The following is a 21,568-nucleotide window of genomic DNA, read 5'->3' on the forward strand; positions in this document are numbered from 1 at the left end:
ATGGGATCCATATACATTTACATTTACCTACATTTACTCGTTTACCTTAACTAGTTTAGTTTCTTTTGTATATTTTATCCCATTTGCACTCTGTCGGACATTATCCACAATTTGCAACAGGGAAGCAGAAATGTGTTTTAAATGTTTAGAAGCGGCTAAAATCTTGACCATCTCATTCTGGTAATAAAAAAATAATAATAATGAAGGTAATCATATTTTGTAGAGTTTAGAGTAGCGAACCTTGTACCAGAATAATGCAGCATCTGGAAATCACAGACATGTAGAGTTATTGAACCAATATTTAGAGGTGAGCAGGGTATTTTTGGGACCGATCACTGATTGTTTTTCTCACGATCGGTCGATACTGATACCGATCTTGTGCGTAAGGGGAAACTTTGAATACTTCCATAATAATTAAAAGCGAATATTACACTATATGACTTTTATACCACTTAAATGGTATAAAAGATTGGTTTCTATAGAGTCATTTGGGGTGAAAGAATCGGCTGAACGATCGGAGCACAGGTTTGGACACGATAATTTGGGCACTTTGGGTAGGCCAGAAGGCAAAGCGGTGAAATGCTGCCACCCCTTGGAATGCACGAGAACCGCGCTCTGGAGAGAAAACGGTTGTCCGTGTGCAGTCACTCAGTGTGCACAATTAGAGTTGAATAACAATCACTCCATACGGTAAAAACACACATACACAGAAAGACATTTTTTACAATTTGATGATATGACTGGAAAGTATTGTTCTAATCTATTGCAAGAACCATCTGCTATTTGTTCACGAGCCAAAATATTAGATGGACAATTTGAGACGTCGTGAGCTTGTAGATCTGCTGCTTTTAGATGGACAATGTGAGACGTCGTGAGCTTGTAGATCTGCTGCTTTTAGATGGACAATGTGAGACGTTGTGAGCTTGTAGATCTGCTGCTTTTCCTTTCCTAGCCAGGTGGAAAAGTAGTTCATGAACAGTGTTGTTTTTGGCAGCAAAATTTAGATTTTAGTTTTAGTCATGGTCTCTTCAATAGTTTTCATTTTGTTTCAGTCACATTTTTAGTCACCTGGAATGTTTTAGTCGACTAAATCTACAGTTGATTTAGTCGACTAAAATGTATTTTGGTGGGCCTTGATGCCATCGTAATGACTGTTTTTTTTTACACTTGCTGAACATTTTCAGCATGCAACCGGGTGTAAACTGACTTATACTGGATCTCTTGTCCACTAGTCCCTTCATGGTATTTTAGACCAGTTGACGAATTTGTCAGTATATTTAGTCTACATGACATCAACACTGTTAATAAACATGTCCAGCTTAGTGCCTTGTGGTTAGAGTGTCCGCCCTGAAACTGGGAGGTCGGGGTTCGATCCCCGGCCAGGTCATACCAAAGACTGTAAAAATGGGACCCAATGCCTCCCTGCTTGACACTCAGCATCAAAGGGTTGGATTGGGGGGTCAAATCTACTAATCAAATGATTCCCGAGCGCGGCACGGCTGCAGCTCACCGCTCCAAGAGAGATGGGTCAAATGTGGAGAACAAATTTCACTGCGGTAACGTGTGTGACAAATCGTACGACTTTGACTTTGACGTTTCCTCAGTCCTGATGAATGGACCAGGCCACCATTTGACAGGTTAAGAAAATTGTGTCTGACCCCTCCCATGTACTATAACCTGAGTATCGGCTAATGCCATCAGGTAGGAGATACGATGTAGATGCGTGCAAATACAATCGGTACAAGCATTCCTTTGTCCCTCTGTCAAGCACACTCCTAAACAGAGTCCTTGCAGAGGGCAGACAGGGTAGGGGTAGAAGGTGATGAGGTGATGTTCTTCTTTGTTTTTTGCACTAGGTATGTTGGTGTGTGTTTTTTTTTTTAATGTTGTACGGGTCACTGTGTGCCTTTTGTTGTCTTGTATTGTATCTGTGTGCTGCAGAGCGGGTCCTTGGGGTCCAAGACAAATTTCTTCCTTGGGAGACAAAATAAAGAAAGCTTGAACCTCAGTCCTGATCCCCGTCTTGTTGTCTGTCCCCCTATAGGTTTGTGGACAGCGGGGAGATGTCGGAGTCCTTTCCGTACCGGACCAAAGCCCTGTTTGCGTTCGAGGACATCGACGGAGACGACGTGTGCTTCTTCGGCATGCACGTTCAGGAGTACGGCTCGGACTGCCCGCCACCCAACCAGCGGCGCTGCTACATCTCCTACCTGGACAGCGTGCACTTCTTTCAGCCTCGACACCTCCGCACCGGCGTCTACCACGAGATCCTCATCGGCTACCTGGAATACGTCCGGAGGATAGGGTAGGTTTACACGCTGCATCCGTTTAGACCTGAGGCCTGAGATAGTTTCATATTGTCAAGGTGGTGCTGCACTGTTTTCATATTGCTGGATAACGGAGATTATATTAATTTATTGATGATAACCATAAGCCTATGTTATTTTAAAAGAATAACCTTTTTATCATAGACATAGCCTATAGGCCTAAATGCCTGCAAACATATTTTCATTAACCTATTTTTTCTTTATTCATCCATATGAATTTAAAAAAATAATTTAACAAACTGTCCTTGCAGGGAGGTGACAGCCTGCAGTCACTTATTTGATACAGTCTGTTCCTAGCGGAAATTCAGCACCAGCCTTTTGACTGTTTTCTTGTAGTCAGTTGATTCTTCATATCCAAATGAGTGAAACGGCCGGGATGACATTTGTTTATTTTTCAAACTGTTCTTTATGAGGCGATCTGAAAAAACCCTATGGGGATTACAATGCAAATAAAAAGTACATGAACACGCAGACCTATAGCGCCCTCTACCGATATTGACGTCCGTGTCGGTGCTCTCCATACAGGGAGTATTGTCCCAAATCATCACTATAGAGTCCACTAGAGTCTGGATCCCCGTATGGGGAGTAAGGGGTAGGGAAAAACCCTAGCAATTCGAACGCAGCCCAATAGATGTATTTATTAACTGGTGAATGAACTAAACGCCGGCTCCCTCCCTTCCTTCTCCCTTCAGGTTCACGACGGGCCACATCTGGGCGTGTCCTCCCAGTGAGGGGGACGACTACATCTTCCACTGTCATCCCATAGACCAGAAGATCCCCAAGCCCAAGAGGCTGCAGGAGTGGTACAAGAAGATGCTGGACAAGGCCGTGGCGGAGCGCATCGTCCACGACTACAAGGTGAGACGTGGTGTCCTCCACCTCGGCCCCACCCCACACCCATTTGTTTATATCGTGTTCCTGTCTCTCTGTCTACTGTCAACAGAGGCATAAAACGCCCCTAAAAGACGTTTTTCACACTTTTAGACCATATCCGTGGTCCTCATATGGGCATACCTAACAATGTATGCCAAAGAAACGGGCAAATTCTCATTTCTGTGTGTTTTTCTATCAAAAGTCCATAAAATGTATTTTCTATTACTTCCTGAAAACGAAAACGTGCTGCGTGATGACGTGTAGAGATACACATCGATAAAAGCCAATAAAAATGAAGCTCACCCGTTTAATTCCCCATATCTGCACATCCGTGCAGCACAGCTGCTACTGATTACAGAAATCCTCTGTTTTTATTCCCATTCAAGATAACATCCAGACAGTGTATTTACTCGGTTTCAACTTAACCATCACGCTAAAATATGTATCTGAAAACATTATAGGGTAGAAATAAGCCACATAACAGTAAACTGGTGCAGCTGGCCAACCATCTGATTTGTAAACAAACGCACTCCATGCGTCCTGCGTATAGCATAGCTACCGTCCCTAGCTACCGTCCCATCGCCTGAAGAGATGCGACGCTCTGATTGGTTCAGAAACTTCAGACCGGCGTTTCATGTTGAAACCGTCTGAAACTTCAAAATAAAATGATCACCATTTCTGTTTCCCTACACCTTTAAAAAAATAAATGTCATCCAGTCCATCATCACCCTCGACTCGCTTCTCATGTCCATCATCAGTGATGAATTGTAGACCGCTCTATGTGTCTGTAAACTCACTCACACCCTCGTCCTCGTCTGTTGTTGTCGTTCAGGACATCTTTAAGCAAGCGACAGAGGACCGTCTGACCAGTGCCAGCGAGCTGCCCTACTTTGAGGGAGACTTCTGGCCCAACGTGCTGGAGGAGAGCATCAAGGAGTTGGAGCAGGAGGAGGAGGAGAGGAAGAGGGAGGAGAACAGCACCTCCTGCGAGAGCATCGACGTGAGTTATGATGGTTATAAAATAGGGCTGGGTCGGTAGAAGCTCATTTAATCATACAGGGAGGGAGGATTGGAACAAAATCCCAAGGGAAATTAAATTTACCCAGTCTTTGAACATTTTAAAAAATATGTTGGAAAAAGTGGCTGATGGGCAAGTTAGTATAGTGCTGTATTTATCTATTTATATCTATTTGTTGTCTTTTGTTTATTGATCTATGATGGCCGGTTGTAAATGTCATTAGTATTCTTATCTTACTATTTATTTATTTATTTGGATCACAATGGAAATAAGTCCTCTGACTTTTTGTGCAATCCTGATAATTCAGTACTGCTCTCCTATGAATTGTATCATGAATAAATCAAATAAATCAAATCGGATCGGGTGATCGTAAAAGGTATTATGAGTCGTCACTTCAGGCAGATTCCATTTAGCCACAACACGACACCAATGTGTTCTACTAACAACGCCAACAACGTTAATCACGGTGTTAACCTTCTCCTACAGGCCACTAAAGGAGTTAATCACGGTGTTAACCTTCTCCTACAGGCCACTAAAGGAGTTAATCATGGTGTTAACCTTTCTCCTACAGGCCACTAAAGGAGTTAATCACGGTGTTAACCTTCTCCTACAGGCCACTAAAGGAGTTAATCACGGTGTTAACCTTCTCCTACAGGCCACTAAAGGAGTTAATCACGGTGTTAACCTTCTCCTACAGGCCACTAAAGGAGTTAATCATGGTGTTAACCTTCTCCTACAGGCCACTAAAGGAGTTAATCATGGTGTTAACCTTCTCCTACAGGCCACTAAAGGAGTTAATCACGGTGTTAACCTTTCTCCTACAGGCCACTAAAGGAGTTAATCACGGTGTTAACCTTCTCCTACAGGCCACTAAAGGAGTTAATCACGGTGTTAACCTTCTCCTACAGGCCACTAAAGGAGTTAATCACGGTGTTAACCTTTCTCCTACAGGCCACTAAAGGAGTTAATCACGGTGTTAACCTTTCTCCTACAGGCCACTAAAGGAGTTAATCACGGTGTTAACCTTTCTCCTACAGGCCACTAAAGGAGTTAATCACAGTGTTAACCTTCTCCTACAGGCCACTAAAGGAGTTAATCACGGTGTTAACCCTTCTCCTACAGGCCACTAAAGGAGTTAATCACGGTGTTAACCTTCTCCTACAGGCCACTAAAGGAGTTAATCACGGTGTTAACCTTCTCCTACAGGCCACTAAAGGAGTTAATCACGGTGTTAACCTTTCTCCTACAGGCCACTAAAGGAGTTAATCACGGTGTTAACCTTTCTCCTACAGGCCACTAAAGGAGTTAATCACGGTGTTAACCTTCTCCCACAGGCCACTAAAGGAGTTAATCACGGTGTTAACCTTTCTCCTACAGGCCACTAAAGGAGACAGCAAGAATGCCAAAAAGAAGAACAATAAGAAGACGAGCAAGAACAAGAGCAGTCTAAGCCGAGCCAACAAGAAGAAACCAGGGATGCCCAACGTCTCCAACGACCTTTCCCAGAAACTCTACGCCACCATGGAGAAACACAAAGAGGTACTTAACCCTAAACTCTAAACCCTAAACTCTACGCCACCATGGAGAAACACAAAGAGGTATTTAACCCTAAACTCTAAACCCTAAACTCTACGCCACCATGGAGAAACACAAAGAGGTACTTGACCCTAAACTCTAAACCCTAAACTCTACACCACCATGGAGAAACACAAAGAGGTACTTAACCCTAAACTCTAAACCCTAAACTCTACGCCACCATGGAGAAACACAAAGAGGTATTTAACCCTAAACGCTAAACCCTAAACTCTACGCCACCATGGAGAAACACAAAGAGGTACTTGACCCTAAACTCTAAACCCTAAACTCTACGCCACCATGGAGAAACACAAAGAGGTATTTAACCCTACACTCTAAACCCTAAACTCTACGCCACCATGGAGAAACACAAAGAGGTATTTGACCCTACACTCTAAACCCTAAACTCTACGCCACCATGGAGAAACACAAAGAGGTACTTGACCCTAAACTCTAAACCCTAAACTCTAAACCCTAAACTCTACGCCACCATGGAGAAACACAAAGAGGTACTTGACCCTAAACTCTAAACCCTAAACTCTAAACCCTAAACTCTACGCCACCATGGAGAAACACAAAGAGGTATTTGACCCTAAACTCTACGCCACCATGGAGAAACACAAAGAGGTATTTAACCCTAAACTCTACACCACCATGGAGAAACACAAAGAGGTATTTAACCCTAAACTCTAAACCCTAAACTCTACGCCACCATGGAGAAACACAAAGAGGTATTTAACCCTAAACTCTAAACCCTAAACTCTACGCCACCATGGAGAAACACAAAGAGGTATTTAACCCTAAACTCTAAACCCTTAAACTCTACGCCACCATGGAGAAACGCAAAGAGGTATTTAACCCTAAACTCTACGCCACCATGGAGAAACACAAAGAGGTATTTAACCCTAAACTCTAAACCCTAAACTCTACGCCACCATGGAGAAACACAAAGAGGTATTTGATTTCTGGCCGCACGGGAAACCCTGTAAATCTAGAAATGTTGTTCACCCCTAATGCTCACCTCCTTGAATTACACTAAATACATGAATATCCATTAACCCATTCTGACCTGAGATCAGATTCTAAAAATGTCTGTTTGAAAATGACAGTTTTCTGAAAAAGCTATGTTTCTATGTCAGTCATTCTTCGACTTTTCAAACATAGCAGAACTCGTAGCGGTAGCGTGCCACCCAAAAGGGGACAAATGGGTTACATAGTCGTGGGATAAAATAAATATATATATATATTAATAAAGTAAACACTTTTACATCTATGTTCTCGTGCGTCCCACCAGGTGTTCTTCGTCATCCGGCTCATCGCCGCCCCCACGGCCAACTCGCTGGGCCCCATCACGGACCCGGACGGCCTGATGGCGTGCGACCTGATGGACGGCCGCGACGCCTTCCTGACGCTGGCCCGCGACAAGCACCTGGAGTTCAGCTCCCTGAGGAGGTCCAAGTGGAGCTCCATGTGCATGCTGGTGGAGCTGCACAACCAGAGCCAGGAGCGCTTCGTCTACACCTGCAACGAGTGCAAGAGACACGTGGAGACGCGCTTCCACTGCACCGTCTGCGAGGTGAGAGAGAAAGGCTTGCCTTTTGCAGTGGAAGTCTGAATAATAATAATAATAATAATAATAAAACTTTATTTGTATAGCACCTTTCATGACATGAAATGCAGCTCAAAGTGCTTTACAGAGCAATGGAGGAAAAAAGCAAGGCATAAACATAAAACAAGCTGTAATGCCACATACAGTGAGGACATGAATAACAAAAAATTAAAGATCAATTAAAAGCAAGGGTGTAGAAGTGGGTCTTGAGCTGTGCTTTAAAAATGTCTACAGAGGCTGCCTGTCGAAGGTACAGTGGGAGTTTGTTCCACGCCGTCGGCCCGTAGAAGCAAAAAGCTGCTTCCCCGTATTTTTTAGTTGCCATTTTTTTAGGCAAAGCGAGCAGGCCAGCAGTGGAAGACCTTAGGGGGCGGTTTGGGACATATTTAGGCAGGCAGTCATGTAGGTAGGAAGGTGCGAGACCATTGAGAGCTTTATACACAAGTAAAATAATTTTTAAATCAATCCTAAAAACAACCGGAAGCCAGTGCAGTGATGCCAAAACTGGAGTAATATGTTCTCTCATCTTAGTTCTAGTTAAAACTCTGGCTGCTGCATTTTGGACAAGTTGTAATCTGTCAGTTGTTTTCTTAGGAAGTGAAGATGTTTGTCCTTTTGAAAGGGTCGCAAATATTGTGTTCTGTCTTTCATCGTCTGCAGAGCCATAGAGTTTAGACAGAGTTGCGACACTAAGGCAGAAAATAGCCTCGTGGTCACGTAGTCCATGTACTCGCGTTCCGATTGCCTCACGGAGAGTCCAGTCAGTATTTGTGAGATACCGTAGTCGCTCTCACCCACAATTACATTTCAGAGAACGCGAGTTTGAAATACACCTTGTACAGTATAAAGTAAAATGTTGCATTGAAGTATGATCACTCTTGACAGTTCATTATGTGCAGCTTTCAGAAAGCCAATATCTCCACCTACTCTGGAGAGTCTGGTGACTCGATAGACAACAGCTTGTGAACTTAAAAGACTGTAACGGCATGGCAAAACCAATGCTAAGATTGTTCCTTGATCATCTGGCTCCACGAGACCATATACATAATAATTATTCCAGATTCTTGAGTCATTCATTATACAGCTGCACATCTAACAAACCTACCCGTTTCTGGCTAAAGGATATAGAAATGGCATTCTCTCAAAACTTAGATTTCATAGTTCCCGTTACATTTTAGGAGCTGTTACACTTAACCCTAAGCTACGCTAAAGAAGGAAAGTCCAAGCCAAAATAAAATAAATCAGCGATCCGGTTTGATATCAATACTAAAGCTTATCAGACGGAACATTACGCCAGAAGCAGTTGCTGGTTGGATTCCTTATGACGGAACGTTCCGCCAGGAGCAGTAAAACTGTTAACTGATTTAATACGTTTTTACTGAAGAACAAAACTGGAAATGATGTCAAAGAAAAAAACTGGTTGTTGATTTTCTCTTTATGTCAAATTAAACAAACCGTGTCCTCCCTCCCCCCTCTCCTCTCCCCCCTCCCAGGACTACGACCTGTGCATCGCCTGCTACAACACCAAGGGCCACGAGCACAAGATGGACAAGCTGGGCCTGGGCCTGGACGACGAGTCCAACAACCAGTCCGCGGCCGCCGCCCAGAGCCCCGGGGACTCGCGGCGCCTCAGCATCCAGCGCTGCATCCAGTCGCTGGTGCACGCCTGCCAGTGCCGCAACGCCAACTGCTCGCTGCCGTCGTGCCAGAAGATGAAGCGCGTGGTGCAGCACACCAAGGGCTGCAAGCGCAAGACCAACGGCGGCTGCCCCATCTGCAAGCAGCTCATCGCGCTGTGCTGCTACCACGCCAAGCACTGCCAGGAGAACAAGTGCCCCGTCCCCTTCTGCCTCAACATCAAGCACAAGCTGCGGCAGCAGCAGCTGCAGCACCGCCTGCAGCAGGCGCAGATGCTGCGGCGGAGGATGGCCTCCATGCAGAGGGTGGGCCAGCCGGCCGGGGGAGGAGGAGGAGGAGGGGGAGGGGGGCCGCCGGGAGGAGGGGGACCCGCCGGAGGGCTCCCGTCTCCGGGGGGGAACGGGAACAACGGCACCACGGCCCCCAGCACCCCCACGTCTGTGGGCACGCAGCCCTCAGCCCCTCAGACCCCCACGCAGGCCATGACTCCCCAGGGCCCCCAGCAGGGCGTGGGCCCTGGGCCGCCTGGGGCCCAACAGCAGCAGCAGCAACAGCAGCAACAACAGCAGCCAGGTGGAATGCCGGGCGGCATGCCGGGAGGAATGCCGGGAGGAATGCCGGGAGGAATGCCGGGAGGAATGCCGGGTGGGATGCCTGGTGGCATGCCGGGAGGGATGCCAGGGCAGCAGCACCACCTCCACCATCAGTTCCAGCAGATGCCGGGTGGCACAGGTGGGGGCGGGGGCATGATGAGCTCCCCCCAGCACCAGATGCATCCTCAGGTCCATCAGCAGCAGCAGCAAGGCGGAGGCAACCCTCAGCACGTCCAGCAGCACGCCAACAACCTGCCTCCCTACGCCAACAGACCGCCAGGCTCCTCCCCCATACACCCCTCGCAAGGCAAGCCGGGCATGGGCCCCGCAACGCCGCCGCAACAGCAGCAGCAGCCCGGTGGCAACGTCATGGTCGGTGGAGGTGGTGGTGGGGGAGTGGGAGGCCAGCAGCTGTCCAACCAGGGCCAGGGTCAGGGCGGCCAGGCCCCGCCTCCACAGCAGCATCAGCAGCAGCCCCCGTCCGGCCCTCCGCCGGCGGCGGTGGAGATCGCCATGAAGATCCAGCAGGTGGCCGACGCCCAGAGGAAGATGGCTCTGCAGAGACAGGCGGCCCAGGCGGGCATGATGTCCGCTCACCCCCACCACCAGCAGGGCCAGGGCCAGCAGATGGGCATGGGGGGCCACCCGGGGGGGCCGGGCGGAGGAATGGCCCCTCAGGGGGGCATGCCTGCCCAGGCCCAGGCCGCTGCCGCCGCGGCCGCTGCGAGAGCCCACATGGAGCAGCAGCAGCAACAACAACAACAACAGCAACAACAGCAGCAACAACAACAACAACAACAACAACAAGGAGGAGCACCGCCCGGGATGATGGTGGGCCCTGGAGGGCCTCAGCAGGGTAACCTGCCCCAGGGTCAGCTCCCTCCTCAGGCCCAGCTCCAGCAGCAGAGGATGGGAAACCCACAGCAGCAGCAGCAGTGGGCGGCAGCGCAGCAGCAGAGACAGACTATGTTGAACCAGATGCACCCCAGCATGGTGGCTGCTCAGCAGCAGCAGCAGCAGCAACAACAACAATTGGCACAACAACAACAACAGCAGCAACAACAACAACAACAACAGCAACAACACCAACAACAACAACAGCAACAACAACAACAACAACAACAACAACACCAACAGCAGCAGCAACAGCAGCAACAAGCTCAGAGCCACGCGGCCCTGATGAACATGGTACAGCAGCAACAAGGCGCTGGTGGCGGTGGCGGCATACCGGGCGGCGTTCCGGGCGGCGCCATGCCCGGCGCTCCCGGGGGCGCCCCGGGCGGCGTCCCGGGCGGTGTCCCCGGGGGAGGGAACCTCCCTCAGGCCGCCCTCCAGGAGCTCCTCCGGACGCTCCGCTCGCCCAGCTCGCCGCTGCAGCAGCAGCAGGTCCTCAACATCCTGCGCTCCAACCCTCAGCTCATGGCCGCCTTCATCAAGCAGAGGGCCTCCAAGTACAAGGGGGCGCAGGGGGGGCCTCCGGGCCCCGGGGGCGGGCCGGGCATTCCGCCGGGACCAGGAGGAGGTCCCGGCGGTCCCGGTCCTGGCGGCGTTCCCGTCGGGAATGTTATGGCGGGCGGCGGGGGGCCGCAGCAGGTGAACATGAACGCCGCTGGCGCCGGTGGACAGCCGGGGATGCATATGGGAGGTCAGGGGGGAGTGAACGTCAACATGGCCTCGATGGCTCAACTACAGCAGGTTCAGCAGCAGCAGTTACAACAGCAGCAACAACAGCAACAACAACAACAGCAACAACAACAACAACAACAACAACAGCAGCAGCAGAGGCCAATGATGAGTCCACAACAACAGCAATTGGCAGCTCTCCAGCAGCAGCAACAGCAGCAGCAGCAACAGGGAGCAGGAAGAGGAATGATTGGCCAAGGGCCTCAGATGGCCAATCTCAACAATCCCCAGTTAAGAGAGCTGTTTATGAGACGCCATCTACAACAACAGCAACAACAACAACAACAACAACAACAGCAGCAGCAGCAGCAACAGCAGCAGCAAATGGGCGTAGGGGTCAACCACGGGCAGTTCCAGCAGCCTCAGCCTCCACAGGGCCAGGGGGGCGGCTACATGGGCCAGCCTGGCATGCAGCCACCCCAGGCAGGGCAGGGCCCTCCAGGAGGAGGAGGTCCCCCTCCCGGGGGGCCCCAGGGCGGAGGAGGAGGCGGGCCCCCAGGGGGGGGGCAGCAGGGACAAGGAGGCTACCCGGGGACGGTGGCTCAACAGCAGGCCGCCGCCCTCCAGCAGAGGCTGCAGCACCAGCACCACCTCCAACAGATGCAGCAACAACAGCAGCAACAGCAGCAGCAGAACGCCATGGCCGGCCTGCAAGGAGGGGGTGACGGTGGTCCGGGTGGAGGGGGTCCTCAGCAGCAGGGCCCTCAGGGCCCTCAGCACCCACAAGGGGGCCCCCAGCCTCCGTCGTCGCAGGCCCTGCTCCAGCAGGCGCTTCACCAGAGGCTGCTCCTGCAGCAGCAGCAGCAGCAACAGCAGCAGCAGCACCTCGGCACCGGGGGCTCGCCCGCCCAGCACAGCAACCCCATGAGCCCCCAGCAGCCGCAGCAGCAGCAGCAGAACCCCAACATGGCCCAGTCGCCGCACCCACACCTCCAGGGCCAGACCATGAGCACGTCGTCTCTCGCCAACCAGGTGCGGTCGCCGCAGCCCTCGCCGCGGCCCCAGTCGCAGCCGCCGCACTCCAGCCCGTCCCCGCGCATGCAGCCCCAGCCCTCGCCGCATCACATCTCCCCGCAGACCCAGACGGGCTCGCCGCACCCCGGTCACAACATGAACCAGCACCACCCCGGCATGGTGGGGGGCCCGTCGCAGCAGCAGACACAGCAGCAGCAGCAAACGGCCCAACAACAGCAGCAGCAGCAACAGAACTCTATGGAACAGTTTGGTTCGGACCCGAACGCCATGTTGTCGCAGCTCAGTGGGATGGCCGGTCTTCACGGGCCCGGTCCGGGCAACGGTCAGGACCCGTTGGGCCAGAACATGAATCACAATACCTTAGACATAATGTAGGATAAACCTACGTTTAATGGAGCCCAGACGCTCTGATCCTATTGGGCAGAAACTGCACTCACCCAGGACAGTGTTATTGTTATTTACTACTTTAGCCTTTTCTTTTTTTATACTATTGTTAAATGTTATTTAAAATGTTTTCAATAAAGATACATTGAACTGAACTTCCCTATGGGAGATGCAACAATAAATCAACAAGTCGATAAAAATGAATTAGAATAAATGAATTGTAAGTTATTGCTGTTAATATATTTTTTTGCCAATTGTGTACAAAGAGGAGGGGGATGGTTTCTCTATGCCCACACCCTCCCCCCCCCACCCTCCCCTCCCCCCCACACCTTAGAGAATACAAGACAGGAGATATTTTTGGGGGGGGTTGGGGGAAACGGGAGTATTTGCCTTTTTTTAAGAAATGTTTTTAAGATTTTAAAAGTGGTGAAAAATTAAAGAGGAAAACAATTTAATGCAAAAGGACTTTTTAATAGTTTTGTTGTGTTTTCCATCATTCAGTCTCTGTCTTATTATTTTCACAGAGTGATGTGGATTATTATTAATGTTATTATAAATCCAAACCATCATGCATATCTTACTTTTTAAAATGTTTGGGTTTTTGCTTTATTTATTTTTTTTGGTTTCCAAGATTATTTTTCTTTTCTCTTCCCCTTTTTTTGGGGGAGGGGGGTTCGTTGGGTATCTACCCTGAGACTGCTACAATTCATATAGAAATATATTTTTGTTATTGACTGTTGAATTTGGGAGTGGGTTTTAGTGGATATTTCATTTCACGTATGTCTTTTGGGTCTGGGGGTTTGTCCAAGGTAGGAAGTAAATAAATGTCAGTGTTTTCCTGCAGTTATCGGGTGGGGGTCTACTGCGGTTCTCCTCAGCTTGGCTAACGGACATATTGAACACCCCCTAAGCCTAGCCGGCTGCTGTATTGGACAACAACGATCATGCTGGAAAAAGGGACTTCCCTCGTCACGAAACAAGCCCTCCCTTGAATGTGTGCACCACTCCTTCCCTTTAAGAGACACTTGTTATTAAGTAACTAGGGTTGGGGGTGCATTCCTGTGTGCCTGTAACATTTCGCGTACATGTGGTGTGGGGGGGGGGGGGGGGGGGGGGTGGGACACAGAAAGCCCCCCCCCCCCTCCGCGGGGGGGAAGGGGGGGGGGGAGCATCCACCAGTGTTTTTTTTTCTTTTTCTTTTTTTCCTGAGAAGATGGGAGGAAATTGATCCAAATAAGACTGTGTTGCACAGACAGAACTGAGCAGGAAAACGTCTCTCGTTTTTCCTCTCTGCCTCATCCTCGTTGCTGCTGCTCCCCCCCCCCCCCCCCCCTCCGGACTGAACAGAGCAGAGATCCAAATACACTGGTCCCCCCCTCACTCCTCCACCCCCTTACCCACACCACCCACCCACCTTCCTTCCTGCAGGGAGAGCCCTCTGTCTCCGCCCTCTCAATATGGATCTTCCTGCTAAGATCTTTTTGGGAGTTTAATTTAATATTTTTTACTGTACAAAGAAAAACACAAACTGTGGACTCAAATACTGTTTTTTTTGTTTTTTTTTTTATAATAAAATGGAAAATTAAAATAGTGCTGGGTGCTGTTGTCCATGCACTGTTGTTCTATGTTGTTGGGTTTTAGATTGTAGCTTTTCCCGATCGGTCACTTAATTGGAATCATTTTTTTCAAGCTTGAACTGACGTCACCAACAGGTCTTTTCCACGATAGGAACTTCTTTGAGGTTTCATATCTGTAGGAGCCATCTTATTTGATTTGACCAAATGGCGCCCCCACTGGTTGCCTTGAGAAATGGCACCATGGTTCCCTTTAATTAAGCCACAGGCTCACAGCTGTAGAAAGAAAGACGCCAGTAGAGATACAGATTTTCAACAGCTTGCACGCAACGCACAAACAGCGCAGTTAGAGAAAGAAAGGAAAGAAAGGAAAGAAAAGTAGCCTACTTTATTATTTGTTATCGAACCCTGCACTCGTCTGTTTTTTGAGACCTTTATTTAGTTTATGTCTGGAGCCTGTTCTTGTTTTGTTTGCCCCCGTTTATTTTGGCTTAAGAGCTATAAAACCTCATCAAGATATAATCCTAATAGTAGCCAAACATACCAAAAATATTGGTACGGTAATCTTAAAATTAACGTTTTGTTCCACAGTCTCTGATTTGGCATTTCCGTTTAGTAATCTAATCTGGATAACGTTCGGAGGACACCCTTTAGTTACTTTAAAATATTGAACCAATGGAAAGTAGTTAAAAAACGCATTGGACAAAACCTCTTAACTCCATAGGACCCTCAAACTGTCTGCTAAAACAACTAACTCCACCACCTCTCCTTCTCATGCAAGTAATTGACAATATCTAAAGTCACAACACCAGCTTTGATGAGGCAGTATTGCATCGTTTTAAAAAAATATATAAGGAAATGAAATGAAAAATATATTAATTAACTTAAAAACGTATATTTTTCATTTCCTGAAAACATTTTGAAGTTGTGAGGTTTCCTCCGGACAGCACTAGTCAAGTGTATCTATGATTCATCTTGTCATCTTGCTCTGTAGTCTACAGTGGAGACATTACTTTTAGTTGCTGACAACACTGACCTCTAGTGGTGGTAAATGGTGATGCATGATTGGCTTCTACTATCCCTGGGTCCATCACTAACTTGACATTGGCATTAAATCCCACAGCTGTTCCAAAACGTCAAAGAATATTGATGTCAATACAAGAGCACACAGGACGGCCACCAAAGTAAGCATGAAGATCTTATTTTTTATAATATAAAAGTGGTTCTGACCGGCTAGTGGACGTTCCTCTAGTCAAGGTCTTGAAATCTGAATGAAAAATGCCCAAATTTGCCTTTTCATTCACTATCTTTGGAGGATGGTATGGAAAGTTCTCTCTCCTGTTGAGAGTTCATGTGAAGCCCAGTGCCTCATTAAGTGTGAATGAGATTCTTTCTTTGTAATTAATTGAATCTCATATTGGATTATATAGTTTAGAAAGGCGTGTGAGGCAAGCAGTTGTTTTTAGTACATATTTATTCATGGAAATACAGTCAAATAAAAAGGCATTTTTTATTATCGAGCAGACGACATGTTTTGACAACTCGTCTCGGTCAAAAGGAAAAAACTCATCCGGACAACGTGACATAATTTAAGTCGGTTTATAGGTGTGACATGCGATAAATAGTAGCTCACTACTGTTTACATGACCTAATGTACATTTTGCTTCAGTTTTGCACATTACCCTACACAGCATTGTAATGGTCGATGGCGGTTGTGGAAAACCAACATCTCTTGAAAACGCACAAAGGCTATAGCGACTCGAGTGGACTATCAATTGGTAATACAAAAATAGAACCAGGTAGCATTTCATCAGACTTGAAAAGTAAGGACAGGACCGAACACCTAACAATAGTGTACTATTATCTCTTAAGCATCAATTCTCACATCGAAAGACGTACTTTCTTTTTCTGGCAGGCATTATTATTAATTCTCTCCTTTTGTGTTTATTCCTTTTGGGACAGAAATAAACCTTCAATGACAACAGCACGGGACAGTGGTCTGTGTGCATACTGTAGTGGCACAGATTGACAGGGCATGCAGAAAGCACTGTGTTTGACTCACTGTGTGTGACTACTACTGGAAAAGGAGGGATATCTTTTACAAAAAGCTTGTTAGAAAAAGAAGCGACTGAAACAAGCCCTGATATTTAGGTTTTCAGTGTGAGAAGAACAATATTCTGGAAAGCACAAGTAGCTGCATGGAAGTAGTTTATGTAGTCTAAATGTTTTAGATTCAACTGCCGGGTCTCAAGTTTTTGTCAGACTTCTCTCTTTTCCCTCTTCCTCTTAATCTTGCCATATCTCAATGAGTCCCACAGCTCTCAAGTTTAGCTCACATCCATTCTCTCTACTGGTTTTGCAACAGAGCAAATAAGATGTTAGCATCCTTTTTGGGCAAAAGCCCAAAAGAATGCTAGTTATAGGCGTCCTATGTTCATGCTGTCCTATATGCTCAAAATGAAGCCACAATGTTAAAATTACCACTCGCTTTGTGAAAAGGCAACATTTCTTCATTTCGTCTCATGGTAGCAAATGTGTGCATCTCTCCGATAAAGCATTGTAAACATCTGGAATTAACTTACAGTCACATATAAGGCTATGTACAAGTACAAAATGAGCAGTAAGTGTAACATTGCAGTTACTTTTTCCTCGTGAAAACGTAACCCTTAATCTCCCCTTTTGCTCCCTGTTTTTTTCCTGCCTTCATCTTTTCCTCCCTTAGTGTCTCTCTCTCTCTCTCTCTCTCTCTCTCTGACCAGAACTCTGTTTAGTTTAACAGCTCTTAAAGAAGCCCTCGGCCATCATGGCTTCCTTGAAGATTACCGTCAAGGAGTTGAGAGTCACGTAAGTAACAATCACCTTCCCAGGTTTCTCCGCTGCCGGAGCGGTGCTGCCTGGGTGATGTTTTATCGCCGTTGCGCTCTGATTGTCGTCCCTCGTTTTTTTCCGTCCCTCGGCGACTACAAAACCGTCGCCTACATTCTTGCCGTCCCCCTGAACGCTCACTATGACTGACGTCATATTCTGTTTGCTGCTGCTCTGACTTTCTGCCGCCGGCGGTTTGCGACCAGAGCTCTCCTCGTCTGGCCTGTTTCTGAAGCGATCTGTCCCAGAGTCGCCACCAATGGAAGTGCAGGATGATGTGGCCATGATGCCGGTCGAGGTGCGCGGCGGCGGCGGCCCCGGTTCGACACCAGCCGTGTCGCTCTCTGAATCTAACTTGCGTTCGACCGTGGTGGCGACAATGTCTTTTTTTGGTCCCGCCTCCTCCGGTGTAGAAACGAAGCTCTCGTTTGCGGGGTTGAGTGTAGACAGCAGGAGGGTCTGCCTCGTTTCACAAGTCCCTCCTTCTAGCCTGTCGGCCATGACGACGTCCCCTTCGTCTGTGTCTCTGTTCACCAGTGTCTGATTGTCGTTTGTCTCCTTCAGCTCCAGGTCGACCTCTCGCTCCAGGACGGGCGGAGAACTGCACTCTGAATGACCTAGGAGGAGACATGGAGGTAGACGATTTAGCACTGTAGACACTTTAGCACAGCCCTCCTTAGTTGTAACGTATATATATGTTTACCTTTTTGCCCTTTATTCTCTGCACGGCTCAGTGGCCGAATGATAGAGTGAGTAGTATCTTGATGTGAGCACCCAGGTTCGCCTCCCAGGTCGCGATATGTTTACATGTTTATACTTTTAAATGTTATTATACTGAGTGTGTGGTTTTGGGGGTGTTGTTATGTGCCTGCGGATAGACACACATGGCACCAAAGCATGGTGCTGTTTGTTCGCGCTTTCTGGCGCCTAAATGTTTGCTGTGAATGGATTGTATTGATGTAACTTTGTATTTATATGATGACAACAAGCAGCCTATTTTTGTATGTAATTCCAAGCCTTGATATTATGTACTGTGATGCCTTGTAACTTGTGGAAATTTAATAAAATACTTAAGGGGAAGATAGAGAGATATACAGATAAATATAGATTAGATAGATAAGAGTTTTAAGTTAAACTTTAAAAATATATATTATTATTATAATGCTGAAAATGATGACTTTTGGGTTACAGTTAGAATGAGTTATAGAGGGTATGCGCATGCATAAAGTGTATGGCAAACAAGTGAATTTAATGTTGTTTATAAAGTAATTTAATGCAATCAAATAGGACCTTTCTGTTTGGATGTCTGGGCTGTCGAGGCCAGGAAGTAGTTTTTTGCCACTCAGTAGGCGTTCCTGCATAACTTCCATGATGATAATGTCACGCGCATACCGTCTATTGGGTGTATAAATGGATAACACAATGACTATTAAGTGGAGACCTATAAGAAAGAGCTTGTTTGTAACCTTTTTCTTATTATATATATTTTTAAAATACCAACCGTATACGCTGTCATCGCGCATCTCGTTGGTGCACTCAGACTCCTGTCTCTCTTCGGCGGTGTCTTCGGAGTCACACTCCATGGGACTCTCCCCCTTCGCTCCTCCATTCGGGCGCTGGAACTTCCTGGGCGGAGGTCCGTGAGGCCCGACCCGCTTGCCGCCGCCGACCCTCACATGTGGTTTCTTGCGTCGGATCATTCGGCGGAACATGCCTCGCTCGCCCTGGTCCACGTCCGTGCTCATGGAGCGCGTGAGGGAGAGGCGTAGCCGGGGCGGAGGCTTCTCGGGAACCTTGCTCGTGCTCCGGAGGTCCATGGCAAAGATATTCTGGTGTCCAGACAAGGGGATGGAGGAGGAGGAGGAGGAGGAGGAGGAGGAGGAGGAGGAGGAGGAGGAGGAGGAGGAGGAGGAGGAGGCAGAGAAATGATGGAGATGGAGATAAAAAACAAGAGAGATAAGAGATCAAGACAGACAGAGACACAGAGAGACAGATGAGAGTGAAAGATTATGGCCATTGTTGACATGCCGTGTCTCTGTGGGCCAAGTCTTTATTTTTAGTCACATGGCATTACCATACAAAAGCGAGGCTCATAGAACTGCTTTTTTTTATTTGTTTTTTTTTATACAAATATCCTGAAATCAGTCTGGCCACTCAGAATAGCCAAATGGCATTGATCACGCCTCCAGGTCTTTAGTTTACTCAAGTTAGGTAATAAGACCTGGTACTTAAGACACGCAAAATACAGCCCATAGTATATGACAGGTTGGAATGTTATACCACATTGATAATGCACAGGCAATGGTTGGAAACAGAATCTCAGCTAGCGTATAGGTCACATACACGCTGGGATGTTTTTTAAAGTTATACTATTGATTCCCCCATGTGGGGAAATGAGTCCTGTATAAAGGAAAGAGAAGTGGGGATGCCCCCATGCTGACTTTCTACACTACAGCCTGCATGCAGGGACTGAAGGACAACGGGAACCGTGTGACCCCCCCAGGTGGTGCGTGATAATTAAGACTGTGGAGTGGACAAGGAGAGTGGAAAGTGCCCTTACCCGCAAAAGCAGCCTCCTGGGTCTGAGACCTTTCCTGCGATAGGCGAGAGCTCTGTCCTTCTCCTCCCTGGGAGAGAGAGAGAGAGAGAGAGAGAGAGAGAGAGAGGCAAAGGACACAGAGAGAGAGAGAGAGAGAGAGAGAGAGAGAGAGAGGCAAAGGACACAGATAGATTGAGAGAGATGAAAATGAAGAGCAGCTACACAAGCTATAATAACTTAAAAAGAGGGGGGGGAAAAGGGAAACAATAATATATTTTCCAGGAATACTCACTTCTCTTCGTATGCCAGCACCAGGCGAGGGTCCAGTATATGCTCCTCGGGTTCCCAGGTACTGTACCTGCCAATAAACAACAACAACGGTACTGTACCTGCCAATAAACAACAACAACAACAGTATACTGTACCTGCCAATAAACAACAACAACAACAACAGTGCATCCACATTTAGCTCCAATTAACCGCTCCACTTGTGCATCTATTTGTGTGTCTATAACAATGTTTCTATGTCTCTATTAGGCCTATTATTATTATTGTTTTGTATCTACCGGTATCTAGACTTCTCTAACATTCTATATCTGTCTCTAGCCTTATATAGCGGGTGTTCATTTAACTCTGAGGTGCACACATCATGTAATGTCCATTTACCAATTAACACTGTGTGTGTGTGTGTGTGTGTGTGTGTGTGTGTGTGTGCCAGTATACCTGCCCTGCCTGCCTTCGTTCCTGCCCTGCCTGCCCGCGTTCCTGCCCTGCCTGCCCTCGTTCCTGCCCTGCCTGCCCTCGTTCCTGCCCTGCCTGCCCTCGTTCCTGCCCTGCCTGCCTTCGCTCCTGCTCTGCCTGCCTTCGCTCCTGCCCTGCCTGCCTGTCTGTCTGTCTGTCTGTCTGTCCTGTGGGTCTGTCTGTCCCGTCTATATCCAAGGGACCCATAATTAATCCACAAAATGCATTAAGGTTCCTGTAAACGTTTGGCATGACTCATGGGGTCATGCACTATCAGTGAAGATGACTCAAGGCTTACTCACTTCTGAGGCCATCCCTGCCACTTCAGTAGATACTCCACGTTACCCTGCATGGGAGGTGAGAGTGGAAGAGAGAGACACGGTCACTGGATGATAAGAGAAGATAATACATTCATATATACAACACAAGCTGCACATAGAATAGTGTCCATTGCGATGTAGATTGTTGTGTAGTCACGGTGCGAGCATGCGTCTGTTTGTGCGTGTGTGTGCGTGCGTGCAAGTGTGTGTGTGGGTGTGTGTGGGTGTGTGTGTGTGTCAACCATAGAAAGAAAGGGTGACTGTCACTTTAAAGTTTGGAAGGGGGGGGAGATCATGGGTTATTTCCCCCCTCCTCTCTCTTTTTAAATGGTGATTCTGAGGGTGACGTCAATGACAGCGGGGCTGGGTGGCCTCCAAACATCTCCTCTCCTATTGTGATGACGTTACCGCACATGGGCACGGGGCATTATATATATATATATATATATATATATATATATATATATATATATATATATATATATATATAGGGGCTCGTTCAATGATGTAGAGACATATAGTGGGACTTTCTAGAACATTCAACCAAGACTATATAGTGGAAATAGGTGGGGCCATGGCAACATGTAAACAACATGGTGTTGCGCAATAGCGTACAGTACGCCACTCACCTCCTCCACCCGTTCTGAGACAAACAATCCACATTGGCGGTGATGTTATGTTACATGTAGGCTACACTGCCCTGCATGGGTAGGTAGGGTAGCTGCATGTGACTGACTGTGTGTAACGCTGACATCGGCCGCATGTTACACAACACTTTAGCACTCTATAGTGAAACTAATATGAGCATGTTCTTTATAACGTCTGTGTTATCAACTACAATGTGGCTGATACTC

General features: G+C 47.5%; 2 protein-coding genes across 5 annotated transcripts in view; one reads left to right on the top strand and one right to left on the bottom strand.

Moving 5' to 3' along the window:
- Window positions 1-13,001, top strand: part of LOC308323720 (histone acetyltransferase p300-like) — a 53,926-nt gene extending 40,925 nt beyond the window's left edge. For all 4 annotated transcript variants that reach the window (XM_080775511.1, XM_080775513.1, XM_080775512.1 and 1 more), the window contains 6 exons: window positions 2,045-2,305; window positions 3,020-3,185; window positions 4,033-4,200; window positions 5,596-5,757; window positions 7,088-7,369; window positions 8,896-13,001. In XM_080775511.1, the coding sequence (XP_080631637.1) occupies window positions 2,045-2,305; window positions 3,020-3,185; window positions 4,033-4,200; window positions 5,596-5,757; window positions 7,088-7,369; window positions 8,896-12,666 (4,810 nt within the window). In that variant the 3' untranslated portion in view covers window positions 12,667-13,001. The remainder of the gene's footprint in view (window positions 1-2,044; window positions 2,306-3,019; window positions 3,186-4,032; window positions 4,201-5,595; window positions 5,758-7,087; window positions 7,370-8,895) is intronic.
- Window positions 13,002-15,713: 2,712 nt separating this feature from the next.
- cbx7a (chromobox homolog 7a) overlaps window positions 15,714-21,568 on the bottom strand; it is a 7,099-nt gene continuing 1,244 nt past the window's right edge. Inside the window, exons 2-6 of the mRNA XM_080775544.1 lie at window positions 20,697-20,740; window positions 19,946-20,011; window positions 19,675-19,741; window positions 18,616-18,943; window positions 15,714-17,731 (exon numbers count right to left, since the gene is read on the bottom strand). Coding sequence (XP_080631670.1) covers window positions 17,022-17,731; window positions 18,616-18,943; window positions 19,675-19,741; window positions 19,946-20,011; window positions 20,697-20,740 — 1,215 coding nt within the window. The 3' untranslated portion in view covers window positions 15,714-17,021. The remainder of the gene's footprint in view (window positions 17,732-18,615; window positions 18,944-19,674; window positions 19,742-19,945; window positions 20,012-20,696; window positions 20,741-21,568) is intronic.

This window comes from Protomyctophum bolini (assembly GCF_963924005.1).
Source record: "Protomyctophum bolini genome assembly, chromosome: 11".
In the NCBI taxonomy this organism is placed as follows: domain Eukaryota; kingdom Metazoa; phylum Chordata; class Actinopteri; order Myctophiformes; family Myctophidae; genus Protomyctophum; species Protomyctophum bolini.